Source organism: Pseudophryne corroboree, chromosome 8, assembly GCF_028390025.1.
Source record: "Pseudophryne corroboree isolate aPseCor3 chromosome 8, aPseCor3.hap2, whole genome shotgun sequence".
In the NCBI taxonomy this organism is placed as follows: domain Eukaryota; kingdom Metazoa; phylum Chordata; class Amphibia; order Anura; family Myobatrachidae; genus Pseudophryne; species Pseudophryne corroboree.
In genome coordinates this window covers 231,682,361-231,704,444 of record NC_086451.1, presented here as the reverse complement: position 1 = coordinate 231,704,444, position 22,084 = coordinate 231,682,361, and the positions used below count along the sequence as shown (strand labels likewise).

Genomic DNA, 22,084 nt, shown 5'->3' with positions numbered 1-22,084 from the left:
GGAGAATCACGTGCAAGCACTGTCAGCAGTGTTCATTCCGGGAGTGGACAACTGGGAAGCAGACTTCCTCGGCAGACACGACCTCCACCCGGGAGAGTGGGGACTTCATCAAGAAGTCTTCCAACTGATTGCAAACCGATGGGAACTGCCACAGGTGGACATGATGGCGTCCCGCCTCAACAAAAAGCTAAAAAGATATTGCGCCAGGTCAAGGGACCCTCAGGCGATAGCTGTGGACGCCCTAGTGACATCGTGGGTGTACCAGTCGGTATATGTGTTTCCTCCTCTTCCTCTCATACCAAAAGTACTGAGAATAGTAAGAAAGAGAGGAATAAGAACAATACTCATTGGCCCTCATTCCGAGTTGATCGGTCGCAAGGCGATTTTAGCAGAGTTACACACGCTAAGCCGCCGCCTACTGGGAGTGAATCTTAGCTTCATAAAATTGCGACCGATGTATTCGCAATAATGCGATTACTAACTACTTAGCAGTTTCAGAGTAGCTCCAGACTTACTCTGCCTGTGCGATCATTTCAGTGCTTGTCGTTCCTGGTTGACGTCACAAACACACCCAGCGTTCGCCCAGGCACTCCCACCGTTTCCCCGGCCACTCCTGCGTTTTTTCCGGAAACGGTAGCGTTTTCAGCCACACGCCCCTGAAACGCCGTGTTTCCGCCCAGTAACACCCATTTCCTGTCAATCACATTACGGTCGCCGGAGCGAAGAAAAAGCCGTGAGTAAAAATACTTTCTTCATAGTAAAGTTACTTGGCGCAGTCGCAGTGCGAACATTGCGCATGCGTACTAAGCGGATTTTCACTGCGATGCGATGAAAAATACCGAGCGAACAACTCGGAATGAGGGCCATTGTTCCGGACTGGCCAAGAAGGACTTGGTACCCGGAACTGCAAGAAATGCACACAGAGGACCCATGGCCTCTGCCTCTCAGACAGGACCTGCTGCAACAAGGGCCCTGTCTGTTCCAAGACTTACCGCGGCTGTATTTGACGGCATGGCGGTTGAACGCCGAATCCTAGCGGAAAAAGGCATTCCGGACAGTGGCGTAACTAGAAATTTTTCTCCCCCAATCCAAAAAATTCTTCGGCGCAACCCCCCCCCCCCCCTCATGCTCCATAATTGGGAGCAAGGAAGGGATAAATATGCGCGCGCCTTCGGAGCGCGCGCCAAAAAGGGGTGTGGTTTCGTTGGAATGGGCGTGGTTTCGCATAAAGGGGCATGGCATTGCAGGAAAAGACTACCTTATACCCCAGTTTTGCAACCTGCACGCCCATACGTTGGCCACCACAGGAAAGAAAAATAATCCTGATTCATGCCCCTTACATTATTTGTCATTTTTCCTCCTTATAGTAATGCCCAGTATACATTATGCCACATACTGCAATGGCCCTTAGACATTATGCCGCACACAATAATGCACATGACACAATATGCACACACTGTAATGCCCCCGACACATTATGCCACACACCGTAATGCCTGTGACACATTATGCCACACACCGTAATGCCTGTGACACATTATGACAGAAATCGCAATGCCCGTTATACATTATGCTACACACTGCAATGCCCCTGATACATTATAACACATACAATGTCTGTGACACATTATGACACACACCGCAATGTCCGTGATACATTATGCCACACACTGCAATGCCCGATACATTATAGCACATACAATGCCTGTGACACATTATGCCACACACTGCAATGACCTTGAGACATTATACCACAATGCCCGTGATATAGTATACCATACACCGTAATGCCTGTGACACATACCGCAATGCCCTGCCCGTTATACCCTATGCCACACACCACAATGCCAGTTATGTATTATGCCACACTGCAATGACCCTGAGACATTATACCACATACCACAATGCCCGTGATATAGTATACCACACACCGTAATGCCTGACACATTATGACACACACCGCAATGTCCGTGATACATTATGCCACACACTGCAGTGACCCTGAGACATTATACCACATATCACAATGCCCGCGATATAGTATACCATACACCGTAATGCCTGTGACACATTATGACACACACCGCAATGTCCGTGATACATTATGCCACACACCGTAATGCCCATTACACATTAAGTCCTACAGTAAGGCTTCTAATTACTTTTAAATTACCTGCTCGTTGTCAGGGGTTTCATGCACTGGGTGTCATGCTCGTTGCCAGGGGTTTCATGCTCTTGGTTCCATGCACGGTGCCAGGGGTTTTCATGCTCAGGGTGTCATGCTCGTTGCCAGGTGTTTCATGCACTGGGTGTCATGCTCGTTGCCAGGTGTTTCATGCACTGGGTGTCATGCTCGTTGCTAGGAGGTAGTCCTTGTTGCTAGGGCTGTGCTCCCAGTGCCACATATGTCCCCAGTGCCAGATATTCCCCCACGGTACCAGGTACTCACATGCCCCAGTGCCAAATATAGCCCCCCCCCCATGTGCCAGGTATACCCCCCCAGTGCCACATATGCCCCCAGTGCCATATATTCCCCCCCAGTGCCAGATAGTGCCAGATATTCCCCCCCAGTGCCAGATATTCCCCCCCAGTGCCAGATATTCCCCCAGTGCCAGATATGCCCCAGTGCCATATATGCCCCAGTGCCAGATATCCACCCCCCCACCCACCCCCCGCGCTGCTGCTTTTTGGAGGGACACGGAGGGCACAGCTCGCCTCTCCTGTGTCCCTCCTGCTGCATCATCTCCGGCGGCCGCGGGTCTAATAGGGGAAAGTGCCGGTTCGTGAGCCAATTAGAGCTCACGGACGGCACATCCCCCGATTAGACCCGCGGCCGCCGGAGATGATGCAGGAGGGACATAGGGAGGCGCTGTGCCCTCCGTGTCCCTCCAACAAGCGGCGGAGGGAAGGAGACCGCAGACTGACATGCGGACGCTCGTCCGCATGTCAGTCTGCTGTAAATCAGTGGCGCCCCCGCAGCCCCTCGCCCCCAAGCCACCGCGAGGGCTGCGGGGGCAGTAGTTACGCCACTGATTCCGGATGAAGTTATTCCTACGCTGATAAAGGCTAGGAAAGACGTGACAGCAAAGCATTATCACCGTATATGGCGAAAATATGTTGCTTGGTGTGAGGCCAGGAAGGCCCCTACAGAGGAATTCCAACTGGGTCGTTTCCTGCACTTCCTACAGTCAGGGGTGACTATGGGCCTAAAATTGGGGTCCATAAAGGTCCAGATTTCGGCCCTATCCATTTTCTTTCAAAAAGAACTGGCTTCACTGCCTGAGGTTCAGACATTTGTTAAGGGAGTGCTGCATATTCAGCCCCCTTTTGTGCCACCAGTGGCACCCTGGGATCTTAACGTTGTGTTGGATTTCCTGAAATCCCACTGGTTTGAGCCACTTAAGACCGTGGAACTGAAGTATCTCACGTGGAAAGTGGTCATGCTGTTGGCCAGGGCCGGCTCCAGGCCTACTAGCACCCTGAGCGAGAAAATTTAAAAGTGCCCCCCCCCCTCCCCCATGCGCGCGCCGAAGGCGCGCGCTCCTGAAAAAGTGGGTGTGGCCTCCTGAAAAAGTGGGCGTGGTCTCGCCCCCCAGCAGTGCCAGCTACACATGACATGCCCTCCGGCAGTGCCAGCTACACGTGACATGACTCCCAGCAGTGCCAGCTACACATGATAGTGTTCACTTTTTAGGGCAGGTTGCTGATCACAGGGAGGGCACATTTTTAAGTTAGGTGGGCAAAATGATGTACATATTGTAATGCTTGTTGTACCCATTTCCACACGCTAAAGCATGGACAGTGCGCGCCGAAGGCGCGCAGCAAAAATTTAGGGGAGTTACTTCGTGGGGAAGGTGCGTAGCCACATTATAGTGGCAATTCACATTACACCACACAGTAGTGCAGCTAATACACATTGCACCAGGTAGAACCTCCTATAAGAGCACGTTAGACACATTGCGCCAGGTAGAGCACTGAGACACACTGCCCAGCCACAGACGCCTAGCGGGAACACTACATGATATGCCCCCCAGCAGTGCCAGCTACACATGACATGCCCCCCAGCAGTGGCAGCTACACGTGACATGCCCCCCATCAGTGCCAGCTACATAAATGGCCACACAGTTCCAGATGGATAAATGCCCCCACAGCGCAGATATGCCCCCACAGTGCCAGATACATTAATGCCCTCACAGTGCAAGATATGCCCCCACAGTGCAAGAAATGCCCCCACAGTGCAAGAAATGCCCCCACGGTGCCAGATACATAAATGCCCCCACGGTGCCAGATACATAATTGCCCCCACGGTGCCAGATACATAATTGCCCCCACGGTGCCAGATACATAAATGCCCCCACGGTGCCAGATACATAAATGCCCCCACGGTGCCAGATACATAAATGCCCCCACGGTGCCAGATACATAAATGCCCCCACGGTGCCAGATACATAAATGCCCCCACAGTGCCTGATACATAAATGCCCCCACAGTGCCTGATAAATGCCCCCACAGTGCCAGATAAATGCCCCCACAGTGCCAGATAAATGCCCCCACAGTGCCAGATAAATGCCCCCACAGTGCCAGATAAATGCCCCCACAGTGCCAGATAAATGCCCCCACAGTGCCAGATAAATGCCCCCACAGTGCCAGATAAATGCCCCCACAGTGCCAGATATGCCCCCACAGTGCCAGATATGCCACCCACAGTGCCAGATATGCCACCCACAGTGCCAGATATGCCACCCACAGTGCCAGATATGCCACCCACAGTGCCAGATATGCCCCCACAGTGCCAGATATGCCCCCCACAGTGCCAGATATGCCCCCCACAGAGCCAGATATGCCCCCACAGTGCCAGATATGCCCCCCACAGTGCCAGATATGCCACCCACAGTGCCAGATATGCCACCCACAGTGCCAGATATGCCACCCACAGTGCCAGATATGCCCCCACAGTGCCAGATATGCCCCCACAGTGCCAGATATGCCCCCCACAGTGCCAGATATGCCACCCACAGTGCCAGATATGCCACCCACAGTGCCAGATATGCCCCCCACAGTGCCAGATATGCCACCCACAGTGCCAGATATGCCACCCACAGTGCCAGATATGCCACCCACAGTGCCAGATATGCCACCCACAGTGCCAGATATGCCCCCACAGAGCCAGATATGCCCCCACAGTGCCAGAAATGCCCCCCACAGTGCCAGAAATGCCCCCCACAGTGCCAGATATGCCCCCCACAGTGCCAGATATGCCACCCACAGAGCCAGATATGCCCCCACAGTGCCAGATATGCCCGCACAGTGCCAGAAATGCCCCCCACAGTGCCAGATATGCCACCCACAGTGCCAGATATGCCCCCAGGCCACAGAACCAGATATGCCCCCACAGAGCCAGATATGCAATGCCCCCCACAGTGCCAGAAATGCCCCCCCCATAGCCAGAAATGCCCCCACAGTGCGGATCCCCCCAATACCTGCGGCGCTGCTGGGGAGGAGTACTGCTGCTGTCCGCCTGTCCGAGTGTGCTGGCGAGCGGGCGGGAGTGCTGGCGGGCGGGCGGGCGGCCGGCCGGCGAGTCAGAGTGAGCCTGGGTCCGGGTGGCCACTTGTGTGCACTATGGCGCCGGCGTCTGACGTCAGACACCGGCGCCGCGCAGCGCGCATAGCGCACAGTGCACACGGGCCAATGCTGCACACACAGGGCCGGCTCCAGCATCGAATATGGCGGCGCCAGCGCGCGGCGCCCATTAAGGGTGGCGCCCTGTGCGGCCGCTCTATTCGAACATGCCTAGAGCCGGCCCTGCTGTTGGCCTTAGCATCGGCTAGGCGTGTGTCGGAATTGGCGGCTTTGTCATGTAAAAGCCCATATCTGATCTTCCATACGGACAGGGCAGAATTGAGGACTCGTCCCCAATTTCTCCCAAAGGTGGTGTCCTCGTTTCATTTGAACCAACCTATTGTGGTGCCTGCGGTTACTCGGGACTTGGAGGACTCCAAGTTGCTGGACGTAGTCAGGGCTTTGAAAATATATGTTTCCAGAACGGCTGGAGTCAGGAAGACTGACTCGCTGTTTATCCTGCATACACGCAACAAGCTGGGTGCTCCTGCTTCAAAGCAAACTATTGCTCGCTGGATCTGTAGCACGATCCAGCTGGCTAATTCTGCGGCTGGATTGCCGCATCCAAAATCAGTAAAAGCCCATTCCACAAGGAAGGTGGGCTCTTCTTGGGCGGCTGCCCGAGGGGTCTCGGCCTTACAGCTTTGCCGAGCGGCTACTTGGTCGGGTTCAAACACCTTTGCAAAGTTCTACAAGTTTGATACCCTGGCTGAGGAGGACCTTGTGTTTGCTCATTCGGTGCTGCAGAGTCATCCACACTCTCCCGCCCGTTTGGGAGCTTTGGTATAATCCCCATGGTCCTTACGGAGTTCCCAGCATCCACTAGGATGTCAGAGAAAATAAGAATTTACTCACCGGTAATTCTATTTCGCGTAGTCCGTAGTGGATGCTAAGCACCCGTCCCAAGTGCGGACTTTCTGCAATACGTGTATATAGTTATTGCTTAACTAAGGGTTATTGTTCTGAGCCATCCGTTGAGTGAGGCTCAGTTGTTGTTCATACTGTTAACTGGGTAAGGTATCACAAGTTGTACGGTGTGATTGGTGTGGCTGGTATGAGTCTTACCCTGGATTCAAAATTTCCTTTCCTTGTAATGTCAGCTCTTCTGGGCACAGTTTCCCTAACTGAGGTCTGGAGGAGGGGCATAGAGGGAGGAGCCAGTGCACACCAGATAGTACCTAATCTTTTCTTTAGAGTGCCCAGTCTCCTGCGGAGCCCGTCTATTCCCCATGGTCCTTACGGAGTTCCCAGCATCCACTACGGACTACGAGAAATAGAATTACCGGTGAGTAAATTCTTATTTTTTCACCATTGGGTGGTACATAGGGGCCCTTACAATCTTTTGTGTTGGAGCCTACAATTTATCTAGTTATGTCCCTGGACCTGCTTATTGTAATGTGGTAGAAAATGAACTGGAGGTCATTACAATGTTACATAATCTGAACTGGGACACTTTTTATGTGGCACAATATGAACTAGGGCACTGTACTGTTACATAATATTAACTGGGGAACTGTAACATGGCACAATATGAAGTGGAGGCACTATACTGTGGCACAACAAAGTTGAGGCACTATACTGTGGCACAATATGAAATGGAGGCACTATACTGTGGCACAATATGAAGTGGAGGCACTATACTGTGGCACAAAATGAAGTGGAGGCACTATACTGTGGCACCATATGAAGTGGAGGTACTATACTGTGGCACCATATAAAGTGGAGGCACTGTAATGTTGCACAATATGAAGTGGAGGCACTATAATGTGGCACAATATGAAGTGGAGGGACTATACTGTGGCACAATATGAAGTGGAGGCACTATACTGTGGCACGATATGTTATGGGGACACTATGTCATAACGTAACTATGGGGTACTTGCAGCTCTACAATGTGATATCATTTGAACTAGGGTACTACTAGGGATCATAAAATGAACTAGGACAACTACTATGAGGCATAACATTAACTAAGACACTACTGTGGATCATAAAATGAACTAGGGGACCATTATGTGGCTTAAAATTAACAACTGCTGGGGAGAGGTGTCACGTGAGAAGCATTTGGACAGGGACCCCCTTCAAAATGTTGCTATGGGGCCCACAAAATTCTGGCTATGCCCATGTCTAGAGGTATATGTAAAGTTATATTATATGAAATATTGTTCATACATTAAACTTGTTAAATTTAAAATATGAACCTGCCATAACAACCTTTTGTAGTAGTGAGTTACAGAGCCTGGCTACCTCTACAGTGAGGACCCCTCTTTCTATGTTTCATTGGCTGATTTTTCCTCTTACAGCTCTGCTGTCATTATAGAAATGGGAAAAATTACCTTGATGTGCAGTAACATGAAAATGTTAATACTTACTGACAGTGGTGATTGGCCGGGAGTAAGGGATGAAACCCTTTGATTGAGGCGATGTTAGGCCACGACCATAGAAAAAACATGGAGCAAATCCAAAAAGTTTCTGGAACCTGTGCTGAGCTGCATGAAGCAAACTTCCCTCTGTGAAATGCACTTGTTGGTACAGGTCAGTCTCACCAAAAGAGTAAGAGGGGACGAGGTCTGCCCTGCACAGAGACATCAAGGAAACAGTCATCACTACAGATTCACCAAAGGAAGTATTTAGGCAAAAGTTATTAAAGTAAAATCCACCTACAAGATCTGCAATAGTGCCAGTACACTAATAACACTTTTCCACTGTAATTTGGGTGTCCAAACAAGATATTTTTCTCATTAACCGCTAAATCTGATATGGTTAAATAAAACCTTTAGTTTGTTTTCTTTGTCGGACCATATAGACGTTGTATGAGCTGCTTATTCCTATACAGGGTGATTCAAAAGTCGCAGTACACCCCTATGTTTCAAAAACTGTGCAGGAAATGGGAAAACTGAATACTCCAGTAAGGTATGGGTTAAGTGGGCAATCTTTTAGGACATGTACCAAACATTGGCGCCATCTTGAAATCGTCCATCTTGAATCTAAGTCAGTTTTCCCATTTCCTGCCCAGTTTTTGAAACAAAAGCATGTACTGCGACTTTGACAAGGGTGTATTGCAACTTTTGAATCACCCTGTAGTTATATTATTGGAGAGGTCATACATTAAATCTGATTGCTGGCTAAAAACGTGCTTTCTCTTATGTCCTAGAGGATGCTGGGGACTCTGTAAGGACCATGGGGTATAGACGGGCTCCGCAGGAGACATGGGCACTATAAAGAACTTTAGATGGGTGTGCACTGGCTCCTCCCTCTATGCCCCTCCTCCAGACCTCAGTTAGATCCTGTGCCCAGAGGAGACTGGGTGCACTACAGGGGAGCTCTCCTGAGTTTCTCTGAAAAAGAATTTTGTTAGGTTTTTTTATTTTCAGGGAGCACTGCTGGCAACAGGCTCCCTGCATCGTGGGACTGAGGGGAGAGAAGCAGACCTACTTAAATGATAGGCTCTGCTTCTTAGGCTACTGGACACCATTAGCTCCAGAGGGTTGGAACGCAGGTCTCACCCTCGCCGTTCGTCCCGGAGCCGCGCCGCCGTCCTCCTCACAGCCGGAAGATAGAAGCCGGGTGAGTATAAGAAGAAAGAATACTTCAAAGGCGGCAGAAGACTTCAGATCTTCTCTTAGGTAATGTGCAGCGGTAACGCTGCGCACCATTGCTCCCACACACAACACACACAGCGGGCACTGAAGGGTGCAGGGCGCGGGGGGGGGGGGGGGGGCGCCCTGGGCAGCAATAATAAACCTCTAGGGACTGGCTAACATATATATAGGCTGCGGAGGCAGTATATTAAATAATCCCCCGCCAGTATTGGAAATTTGAGCGGGACCGGAGCCCGCCGCTGAGGGGTCGGAGCTTGATTCTCCAGCACTAACCAGTGCCATTTTCTCCACAGCACACTGCAGAGAAGCTGGCTCCCCGGACTCTCCCCTGCTGAACACGGTGACAGAGGGCAAAAAGGGGGGGGGGGGGGTACTTTAAATTGGCGCAGTGAGTGTATATATATATATATATATATATATATATATATATTTATATATTTATATTTATATAAAAGCGCTGTTTTATCTGGGAATTTTGTTTCCAGTGTCAGTTGGCGCTGGGTGTGTGCTGGCATACTCTCTCTCTCTGTCTCTCCAAAGGGCCTTATTGGGGAACTGTCTCCATATAGATATATCCCTGAGTGTGTGGGAGTGTCGGTACGCGTGTGTCTGCATGTCTGAAGCGGAAGGCTCATCTAAGAAGGAGGTGGAGCAGATGATTGTGGTGTCTCCGTCGGCAACGCCGACACCTGATTGGTTGGATATGTTGAATGTTTTAAATGCAAATGTGTCTTTATTACATCAGAGATTGGACAAAGCAGAGTCCAGGGATAGAACAGCCTTTGACTGTGTTACAGGGCCCTTCAGGGTCTCAGAAACGTCCCCTGTCCCAAGTAGCAGACACTGATACCGACACGGATTCTGACTCCAGTGTCGACTACGATGATGCGAGGTTACACCCAAGGGTGGCCAAAAGTATTCATTATATGGATTATTGCAATAAAGGATGTTTTACATATCAGATGACCCCTCTGTCCCTGACAAGAGGGTACACATGTTTAAGGAAAAGAAACCTGAGGTAACCTTTCCCCCATCTCATGAGCTGAACGCGTTATTTGAAAAGGCTTGGGAAACTCCAGACAAGAAACTGCAGATTCCCAAAAGAATTCTTATGGCGTATCCTTTCCCTGCGCAGGACAGGTTACGGTGGGAATCGTCACCCAGGGTGGACAAGGCGTTAACGCGCTTGTCCAAAAAGGTGGCGCTACCGTCTCCAGACATGGCAGCCCTCAAGGATCCTGCTGATTGCAGACAGGAAACTACCTTCAAATCAATTTATACACATACGGGTGCCTTGCTCAGACCGGCAATAGCGTCGGCTTGGGTTTGTAGCGCTGTTGCGGCTTGGATGGATACTTTGTCAGCTGACATTGATACCCTGGATAGGTATACCATTTTATTGACCTTAGGTCACATTAAAGACGCAGTCTGATATATGAGAGATGCTCAGAGGGACGTTGGTCTGCTAGGTTCGAGAGCCAACGCCATGGTGATTTCTGCTAGGCGAGCCCTGTGGACCCGCCAATGGACGGGTGATGCCGACTCTAAGAAGCATATGGAAGTTTTACCTTACAAAGGTGTGGATTTATTTGGGGAAGGTCTCGCGGACCTGGTTTCCACAGCTACCGCGGGTAAATCTACTTGTTTACCTTACGTTTCCCCACAGCAAAAGAAAACGCCGCAATATCAGATGCAGTCCTTTCGATCGCATAAGTCCAGAAGAGGTCGGGGCTCTTCCTTCCTCGCCAGAGGTAAGGGTAGAGGGAAAAAACTGCCTGCTACGGCTAGTTCCCAGGAGCAGAAGTCCTCCCCGGCTTCTACTAAATCCACCGCATGACGCTGGGGCTCCACTGAGGGAGTCTGCGCTGGTGGGGGCATGTCTTCGACTCTTCAGCCACGTCTGGGTTCAGTCAGACATGGATCCTTGGGCAATGGAAATTGTATCCCAGGGTTACAGGCTGGAATTCAAAGACGTGCCTCCTCGCCGGTTTTTCAAATCGGCTTTACCAGCTTCTTCCCCAGGAAGGGAGATAGTTTTAGCTGCAATTCAAAAACTGTGTCAACAACAAGTGGTTGTCGAGGTTCCCCTAGTTCAACAGGGGAAGGGGTACTATTCAATCCTATTTGTGGTCCCGAAACCGGATGGCTCGGTCAGACCCATTCTAAATTTAAAATCCCTAAACCTGTACTTGAAAAAGTTCAAATTCAAGATGGAACCGCTCCGGGCAGTTATCTCCAGCCTGGAAGGGGGGGATTTTATGGTGTCACTGGACATAAAGGACGCATACCTTCATGTTCCCATATATCCCCCTCATCAGGCGTACCTGAGATTTGCTGTACAGGACTGTCATTACCAGACGTATTTCTGCAAGGCTTGTATATAGTTATTGCTTACATAAGGGTTATGTTACAGTTGAGATCAGTCTTTGGCTGATGCTGTTTTTGTTCATACTGTTGACTGGTTGCATATATTCCAGGTTATACGGTGTGGATGGTGTGGGCTGGTATGAATCTTGCCCTTAGATTAACAAAAATCCTTTCCTCATACTGTCCGTCTCCTCTGGGCACAGTTCTCTAAATGAGGTCTGGAGGTGGGGCATAGAGGGAGGAGCCAGTGCACACCCATCTAAAGTTCTTTATAGTGCCCATGTCTCCTGCGGAGCCCGTCTATACCCCATGGTCCTTATGGAGTCCCCAGCATCCTCTACGGACTAGGAGAAAAAGATTTACCGGTAGGTTTAAAATCTTATTTTCCTGCTTTTCATACCTCAAATCCAGGATAGGCAGAGTATGAAAAGAAGAAGTGGGTGCAACTTGTGTCACCATTTATGTCATCAAGTCACTGGATCAAAGCTTGCAAGTATTGTTTGTGTCATAGTGCCCTGGAAATCTGGGGGCTATTTAAATTTGTGTACATGTGTAAATGTTTGCATGAGATTAGCACTTCTGTACTTCAGCAGTACACCAACACAGTGCATACAGTACATCTGTCGCATATACAGTAGATTTTTGCTAAACGTAGACTGTAGGGTACCTGCTGGAGTGTCTCTTGCAGTAGAGCTACTGGCTGCAGGCTGCTGTTTCAGGCACCCTGTGAGTATATACAGGTACCATGTGGCACACTCCTAGTTACAGCCCTGCTAGAAAGGCAGAAAAGGAGTGGACAGTATCTGGGCTCTAGGTCAACCATGGAAAGGTCGACAGTCATTAGGATGACCATTAATGGTCGACATAGACAAAAGGTAGACATGGTTAATAGGTCGACATTGCTTAGGGTTGACAAGGACAAAAGATTGACAGGTTTAAATGGCCGACACACACTGCTAGTCTTTGAGGTTTTTAGCATTTGCATGAACTTTTGCATACTTTGCCATCCGCTTTGACTACAGTTAGAAATGGTAACCTTGCCCGAAGCATGGCGAGCGAAGCAAGCCATGCGAGGGGACGCCATACACTGATTGGGGTTCCATATGCTTTGACGGTGAAAATGACACCCAAAAAAACTTTCAAATGTTGTGCTGACCTTTTTGGGGGTTGAGCTTTTGACATGTTGACCTTTTCATATGTTGACCTTTTGACCCTGTCGACCATAAGTACCGAATAACTGAATGACTGTAGACCTTTTCCATGTAGATCTGCTGCTCTATACACGGAGTGGACAAGGGCAGGGAAAGCATAAACATATACCTCCCAATATGACCCTCTCCAGGAGTGACAGAATGCTCTGCTCCTGGACTTCCCTCTTAATGTATGATTGCCTTCACCTGTGCTGAAACACCTTTCTTATCCATTAACCTGTTCAAAACAGGTGCTGGTAATCATAAATTAAAAGAAAAGTCCAGAAGCAGAGCATTGTGTCCCTTCTGGAGAGGGTCATGTTTGGAGGTTTTGTAAGCAGATGTCATATCGTGTTCACACAATTGTGACAGTTACACTACACATTGCATATCCTCAGATACACCTTTTAGGAGTCGTAATACACACGATAGATATATAGTAGCTTCTGCTGTGCTTATTGCACACTGACTCCTTCAGCAAGTAAGTATCACGCAATGGCAACAAAATATTCATTCGTCTGATACAATTATAACCATATCATATACAACTTTAAAATGTATCAAATCATTTATAACCAACATGAATGTGAACTTACATAGGAGATTTTTAAATAATAGGCTGATTATCCTGCAGTTAAAAAAAAATCACCGATATTCAAAAGCGCACTGCTATGCAGTATATAGTCACAAGAGCTTCTTCAATAATATGATTTATACAGACAATCCGGAGTAGATCCAATCACTGATGGAATACCTTAGTGTGAACAATAAATTTATACTGGCCAAGTGGTGGTAATTAATACCAACCTTGTAGTTCCACAATGGTGCTGGAATCAAGTGGAAAGTGTATCTCCAATAAGGCTGCCACTGGCGTCCCAGTGCAGATTAGAACTCCAGCAATGAAATTATAACAGCAGGACCAGTTCAGTATAGCACATTGTAGATACATTTTAAAGTTGTATATGATATGGTTATAATTGTATCAGACGAATGAATATTTGTTGCCATTGCTTGATACTTGCGTGCCATTGCTTGATACTTGCGTATTCTTATTTTAAACAGAAAGAAAGAAAAGTACTGATGCCTTTTTAAGAAAAGCAAGTCTCTTGAGTGATTATTGTGTGAAATTAGGTGGTGCATGTGCCTGGGTGTCAGTAGGGGAGCCAGAGCTGCATTTACCTCAGCAGCTGCAATCCTTGAGGGCAGGCCAGAATGCTGTTACCTTCTCCAAGGAGCTGTGCTCTGCAGCAGTAAGCTTCATAGCCCCTGTCTCTGCATGGCCCTGCCTCCTCCTCACTGACAGGAGTCTACCAGACCACATGATTTGTTACGTGAAAAGTGAATACTGACTGAACCATCTGCCTAGGGAGGAACAATTTCTTCAGAGGCCCCCTCTTTGCAGAGAAACCACCATATAGGTAAGCAAGACTCCCACTTAGGATAAATCACATGTACATCATAAAAGTAAAAAACTGGAATATCAGTGCCTGTTAGTAGAAAGCACATCCAGAGGACTCCAGAAGCTGGTTTCTGGTTTGAAAACGGAGCCACTGTGCTTTATATTAACAGGCTTGTTTTCCCCTTATATGCCAGTTCTGTAGCCACATTAGCATAAAGGGGGAAGATGTATTAAAACTTGGAAAGAAATAAAGGGCTAAATGTAATAGGCCTCGAGCTGCCATAGCTGCGTGATTTTGTGCAAGTCTACCCATATTTTTAAAGTGGCAATCATTTACTAGGCAAAACCAACTTTGGTCTCACCAGTCTTATCCCCACTTGTGTTTCTCAGTCTTATCCCCCCATGTCTTTCAGCTTCTTCCTCGCCTGTGTCTCTCAGCCTTATCCCCCATGTCTTTCAGCCTCCTCCTTGCCTGTGTCTTTCAGCCATTTCCCCGCCCGTGTCTCTCAATTATATACATGTATTTCAGCCTCCTACTTGCTTATATCTCTCTAGACTTATCTCCTTTGTGTCTCTCAGTCTTTATTCCCCATGTTCCTCAGCCTCCTCCTCACCTGTGTCTCCCCAGCCTTATTATTGCCTGTGTCTCTCAGCCTTATCCCCCAAGTCCTTCAGCCTCTTCCATGCCTGAGTCTCTCCAGGCTTGTCCCCTTTGTGTCTTAAAGCATTATCCCCCCCATTTCTTTCAACCCCTCCTCAATGTGGCTCTCCAGCCTTATACCCACCTATGTCTCCCAGCCTTATCCCTCATGTCTTTCACCCATCTTCTCACCAATGTCTCTCCAGCCTTATCCCCCATGTCTGTCAGCCTCCTCACTTGTGTCTCTCAGTCTTATCCTCAGTCCCAGCGACAGGGAGGAGTCAAAGGGGATGCCCATACCGGGTGGGCCCCAAAGATCAGAGGGGCCTGGCTGGGGATCAGGGACAAAAAAAAAACAGGCCCACAGCACCTATTAACACTTTCTAGACTGCCCACCTGCCAAAACTAATTAAGTCCGGGTGCATCAAACCCCAGCCGGCACATCGTCATGGCACCGCGCAGGCCCTTCTTTGTTTCCTGCCGCTGAAGGGCCTCGCTGAGCCAGCCCAGCACACAGCAGATTTGCTCAACCTCCTGCCGACACCAGACACAAGTATTTAACATAATGTATTCCGACACTTGCAGATTGCTGCAGTAGCCCCCTGCAGCCGCACCGCTGTGCTGTTCCTACAGGCAAGAGAGACACCCTGGCTGTAGTAATGGTAAGTCTATCTATCTATCTATCTATCTATCTACACACACACACACACGCCCGCGTGTAGATGTACAGTGCATCCTTAAAGTATTCACAGCGTTTCACTTTTTCCACTTTTTTATGTTACAACCTTATTCCAAAATGGAATAAATTCATTTTTCTCCGGCAGGGTCCACAGGTTATCCACAGGATAACAATGGGACATGATGAAACATCAGCAGATTGGCACCAATCGATCAAAGCTTTCTGGCCTTCCAGGATGCAATGGGCTCGTCCATATATCCCCGCCCACTGACACAGGCAAATCAGTTTTTTGTTTGGTGAGGCAGGAGCCGGATCATGGTCAGAGGGCGGCGGTTTCTTAACAGCCTTAAGCTTTCTTATTTTATTTTTCTATAGTCTTACTGATTTTTGAGTGATCTTTCAAAACAGCATCTGATACGCACCTTAGAAAGAGTCCCTCCAACAAATCTTCGCTGGGTCGCGACTACGCTTACCCACGAGTACCGTGCTGTTTTGGCGGGCGTCTGTGTCGGATATACTAGCAGGTCCATCAGACGTTACCAGGCTGTGGCCGGAGCACGGGAAGAAGGTAAGGCATCGGTTCTGCTTAGCTAGATGGAATACGGACACAACCGCACTGTTTTGGGAGGAGACTACCATACAGTAGTTGACGCTGCTGCCACTGCGGGTGCACCAGCGCTAGGCAATAGGGATAATAGGGTCCAGGAGTAGCATGAGGCCGTGATCCCTAAGGTTGATGTCAGCAAGGGGAGTCAGACACTCTCCTGGTTGCCCCTCCCCCCGTTTCATGACCAGTTTCCGCCGAGTCTCCCGCCATGAACTGTTTCCTCACTTCCATCTCAGACGCTGCCACGAGGGGATCCCGTCACAACATAGGCAGTTGTGTGACCAGTGCGCCTGTGTTCACTGAGCATCTGTGTTCACTATAGGTGCATGGAGCAGCAGTGTACACTAGTAGCGTCTGGACCCACTCAGCGTTCGCTTACATATTGATAGATCTTGAAAGCAAGGTGAGTCTCCCTGTATCACACTCTACTGAGTACGGGCTATTCAGCACTAAGGGGGTCATTCCGACCCGATCACTGGCTGCAGTTGTTCGCAGTGCAGCGATCAGGTCGGAACTGTGCATGCGCCGGTGCCGCATGCCGGATGGCCGAGGGCCATCAATCCCTAGCGATCGCCTCGGCCTGATTGACAGGCAGAGGCGTTTGCTGGGCGGGAGGGGTGGTACAATGGCATTTGGCTGCCATTTTGTGGGCGCAGTCCGGCCAACGCAGGCATGGCCGGACCCTCCAGCGGCAACAACGAGCAACTCCCAGTCTGCCGCAGGAGCTGCGCTGGCTTGGAGTTACTCAACAAGTACAAAAGCATCGCCACTGTGTGATGCTTTTGTACTTGTGCAGGGGAGGGGGCGGACAGACATGTGTGGCGGGCTAGCCTGTGTTGGGCGTCTCCCCCACATGTCTGGGAACATGATCGTAGCTGTGCTAAATTTAGAACCGGTACGATCAACTTGGAATGACCCCATAAATCTCTATCTACCTTTTGAGTACGAATAGTTAGATAAGTGCCTATTGCATATGAGTCTGTATACATTTACTGTTGTTTCTCTCGCTTTGCGTCTGAATATGGTAGCAGTTTTAATCAGTAATATATTCTCCTACATACTTAAAGATATGTTTGTAGTTAATGAGGTGTTCATATTGCTAATTATACTAATGTATAACGTGACTGACTGCTAGTGTGATTGCTGACTTTATTATATGTCTGTCAATTGTCCTTTCTGATCCCCAATGCTGGTGCATGGGTAGGGTCAGATTGTATGTCACTTTAAAAACTTGAAAGTGATTACAGTCACTAATTGTGTAGTACACTGTGAAAGTGCTGATTATTTATCATGTCTAAGAGCAGCAAAGGTGAGGAAGGTACACTCACAGCAACACCAACACTCTTTTCATGTTTGTCTTGCAAAATTGTATTATCCTCTCAGGATCTGGTTCAAGATGGTTTGTGTGCAAATTGTTTTAGTTTTCAGCAAAATACGAGGCAGATCCCTATACAATGTCAGGTACAGAGGGATCCACCTTGGGCTATGTTTGCACAGACATTACCCAGTATAGCTGAATGGATAATTCCTACTCCATCTGTACCAGGAATAGGTTACACTATTAACCCTTACATGCAGCTCCCTACCTATGGTATATAATTTCCAGCACCTTCTCAAAAGCAGGCTGATAAACCGAGGGTAAGTAAATCTTCACCTTCACAGGCTACACATGAGGCAGAGGAGTATTCATCAGAAGATGAAAGCTCAATTAATTCTACTTTGGCATACGAATAGGAGGAAGAAGGTCTATGCACAATGGATATAGCTGAGTTAATTAGAGCTATGAAAGCCATTCTTTCCTCAGAGGATGCACCAGACGTCCTAAAACAGTTAAGACTGAGTTTCCAGGGTCAGAACAGCTGCTGGAAATCATGGAAGAGGCTTGGGCTACACCCAACAAGAGGTTTAGGATTCCAAAGAAATGGGATTCAAGTTATTCTCTTCCAGGAGCGGATTGTTTAAAAAGGGAGGTGGCTCCAAAAGTAGATACGCATGTGATTCGATTAGTGCAAAAAATCTAGATTACCTTTGCCTTTCACATCATTAAATGATGTCACGGATAGGAGAGTGGAGGGTTTCTAAAAACTATGTTTTCCCTGTCTGGGGCAGTCATAAGGCCAGCCATGGCTTCTACTTGGATGGCAAAGGCAGTAGCAGCCTGGGCTGATCCATTGGAGGGGGATTTTCCAGTATCTAGTAGAGAACAAAAATCCCATATACTGTAGCTCATATAAAGCAGGCTGCAATATTCTTGGAAGAAACAGCATTAGATAAGGGTACTGTAGCCTCCAGGGCATCAGCTTCAACAATAGCTGCTCGTAGAGCAATGTGGTTACGTACGTGGAAGGCAGATTTAGAATCCAAAAAGGTTTTGGAATCTTTACCTTTCTCTGGAAATATTCTTTTTGGAAAGGAATTAACAGATATTCTGGAGTCAGAAGCAGACTCCAAAGAGGTCAAGTTTCTTTCCACATACAAACACAAACCTAAAGTTCCGGTGTTTCGGCCCTTTCGGGCTCAAAGAAAAGTTAAGGGAAAAGGTGATCGCAAGCCCCAAAACAACATGTCTGGTAAGACTAAAAAACATTGGGCTACCAGAGGACCGGCTTCCAAATCAGAAGACAAGCCATCAGCCTGATGGTGCGGACCTCCACTTGGGGATCCCAGGGTGGGGTGCCTACTTATTCAGTTTGTACAGATTTGGCAGCAGTCTACAACAGATGCTTGGGTGCAGGAAGCGGTATCTCTAGGTTATGCTTTTCCCTTCAAGAAGCATCCTCCTCAAAGGTTTTTCTGTACCAACCTGTCTCGGGTAGAGGCGAAGGCCAGGGCTTTGCAAGAAGCAGTTCAGAAATTGCTTCAGTCAGGAGTAATTATTCCATTTCCCCCTGCACAACGAGGACAGGGTTTTTACTCCAACCTATTTTTGGTTCAGAAGCCAAATGGATCCTTTCGGCCCATTCTCAATCTCAAAATGCTGAACAAATACATTTGGGTACCTCGGTTTCACATGGAGACATTACTGTCCATTATCTTGGCCATGGAGCCAGGACATTAAATGGTATCCCTGGACATACAGGATGCTTACCTACATGTTCCTATAGCACTGCCCCATCAGTGTTATCTCAGGTTCGCTATACAGCCCCCAGAGTATTTACCAAGATTATGGTGGTTATGGCAGCTTATCTCCGCCTGCAGGGGATAAGAATTTTCCCATGCCTCGACGATCTTTTAATCCTGGCACAGTCACAGGAATTGCTCCTATGTCATCTCCAACAGACAATAATATGTCTACAGAGACATGGGTGGTTCATAAATTGGGCAAAATCATTTCTAGTTCCGTCACAACGGATGACTCACTTGGGGGCAGTACTGGATTCAGGTCTGCAGAGAGTAATTTTACCTTGAAACAAGATATCCACGGTACAGTCAAGGATTCAAGACTTGCTACACAGTCAAACGGTATCCATTCACGCAGCAATGTGAGTGATGTGTTCGATAGGGTCAACATTCGACATGGTGGAGTATGCACAATTTCACTCGAGGCCTCTGCAGTGTCTGATTCTTGCCAAATGGAATGGGTTAAATCAGACAATAAAGACACAGACCATGATACTTTCGGTAAAAGTAAAAAGGTCATTAGCCTGGTGGCTACAGACATCCCATCTGGACAAGGGGAGACTCTTTTGGATATCAGATTGGGAGATTCTGACAACCGATGCCAGTCTCCAGGGCTAGGGAGCAGTGTCCGGAAGGTTGTGCTCCCTGGGACAATGGACCAAAGAAGAAAGTTGCCTGCCAATAAATGTGTTGGAACTTCGGGCCATATACATGGCACTGATTCAGGCAAAGGACATTCTTCAAGGAAAACCAGTCCAGATCCACTCGGACAATGCAACGGCAGTAGCGTACCTCAACCATCAAGGAGGAACTTGCAGCCAAAAAGCAATGAAGGAGGTAAGTCACATAATAAAGTGGGCATAACTTCATCATCCAGCCTTGTCCGCAGTGTTCATTCCGGGAGTCCTAAACTAGGAAGCAGACTTTCCCAGTCGACACACCATTCAAGCAAGTGAATGGGCTCTACATCCGGAGGTCTTCCAGACTCTAGTAGACAAATGGGGGTTGCCAGAGAAAGATCTCATGGTGTCCTGTCTGAACAACAAAGTGGCCGCATACGGGTCAAGAACAAAGGATTCCAGAGCTATCATTGTGGATGCCTTGTCAGTGAAATGGGACTTTCTTCTAGCTTATGTGTTTCCTCCGATCACCTTGTTACCCAGGGTGGTGAGGAAAATAAAGCACGGAAAGGGTGCCGTGATACTAATAGCTCCAGCTTGGCCCAAAAGGCATTGGTATACAGATCTGCAGAGAATGTTGATAAATGCTCCATTTTGACTCCCTCAACGTCCAGACCTACTGATGCAGGGTCCTTGTTATCACAGACATCTGGATCGACTGTCTTTGATGGCGTGGCTCTTGAAACCTCTATCCTGAAGTCAAGAGGATTCTCACAACAGGTAATTCAAACAATGCGCAGAGCAAGGAAACCTTCCTCAGCTCGGATTTCTCCCCGAATATGGCAAGCCTATATTCTTTGGTGCAGTGAAAGAAAGGTGGACCCTAGGTCTTTTGGAGTTTCCAGGGTCTTAGCATTCCTTCAGGCAGGAATGGATAAAGGTTTGAAGGTGGCTTCTTTGAGAGTGCAAGTATCGGCATTAACTGTATGGTTACAAAAGAAAATTGTCAGCTTACAGGATGTGTGTACTTTTTTTCCAGGGAATGCTGCGCATTCAGCCTCCGTTTGTTCCGCCTTCAGTACCGTGGGACTTATGTTTAGTCCTGAAAGCTCTTCAAGTTGCCCCATTTGAACCACTTAATAGAGTGGATCTTAAATGGTTGACAGCTAAAGGGCTCTTTCTACTGACTATGGCAACAGCTAGAAGAGTATCAGATTTAGGGGCGCTGTCATGTCGTTCCCCATTTCTGATTTTTTATCCAGATAGAGCAGTTCTTAGAACTAGATCTGGGTATCTTCATAAGGTGGTGTCTAAATTCCACCTTAATGAAGAAATTGTAGTTCTGGCTTTCCAGGTATCGTGCCTTTCTGCGGGAGATGCATCGCTAGACGTAGTCCATGCATTAAGGATCTAAATGGATTGTACCAGTGCCATCAGAAAGAAAGATTCTCTATTCATTCTCTACGGATTTCACAAGATAGGATGGCCTGCTAGTAAACAGACGCTGGCAAGATGGCTTCAGATGATGATTTCAGATGCATATTCTCCAGCTGATCTCCCTGTCCTGGCTAATGTCTCTGCTCACTCTACTCGTAAGGTAGGTCCTTCATGGGCAGCACAACGTGGTGCTTCAGCAGAACAGATATGTAAGGCAGCCACATGGTCTTCCATTAACACATTCATTAGACATTATGCCTTGGATACCTTTGCCTCTCATGACACTGAATTCGGGTGAAGGGTTCTCCTGTCTAATCAGGAGCATCCCCACCACTAAATTGCTTTGGGAAATCCCAATGTTATCCTGTGGATAACCTGTGGACCCTGCCGGAGAAATTTACATTATGGTAAGAACTTACCGTTGATAACTGTGTTTCTCCTAAGTTCACAGGATCCACAGGGATCTCACCCTGACGCATCTGATTTGAGGATCCTTCTACTCCCTAACCTCTTCCTTCTTGTATGGAAGGGTGTGCATGTGTGTTCTTCTCACCTGATTAGGGCTCTACATAATGCTCCTGCCTTATGCTTTGGAATACAACTGATTTGCCTGAGCCAGTAGACGGGAATATATGGATGGGCCTGTTGGATCCTGGGAGGCCAGAAAGCTTTGATCAATTGGTGCAAATCCGCTGACGCTCCATCATATCCCATTGTTATCCTGTGGATCCTGTGGACTTAGTAGAAATACCGTTATCAACTGTAAGTTCTTACCATAACGTATATTTTCCCTCCAAATTC

General features: G+C 48.1%; 1 protein-coding gene across 2 annotated transcripts in view; it reads right to left on the bottom strand.

Annotated features, from left to right (window-relative positions):
* The window catches only part of LOC134948853 (diacylglycerol O-acyltransferase 2-like), a 116,600-nt gene that overhangs the window by 13,809 nt on the left and 80,707 nt on the right, over positions 1–22,084 (bottom strand). Inside the window, exons 7-8 of one of the 2 annotated variants that reach the window (XM_063937100.1) lie at positions 21,837–22,013; positions 7,995–8,197 (exon numbers count right to left, since the gene is read on the bottom strand). In XM_063937100.1, coding sequence (XP_063793170.1) covers positions 7,995–8,197; positions 21,837–22,013 — 380 coding nt within the window. The remainder of the gene's footprint in view (positions 1–7,994; positions 8,198–21,836; positions 22,014–22,084) is intronic. The other variant, XM_063937101.1, reaches the window with a different exon arrangement.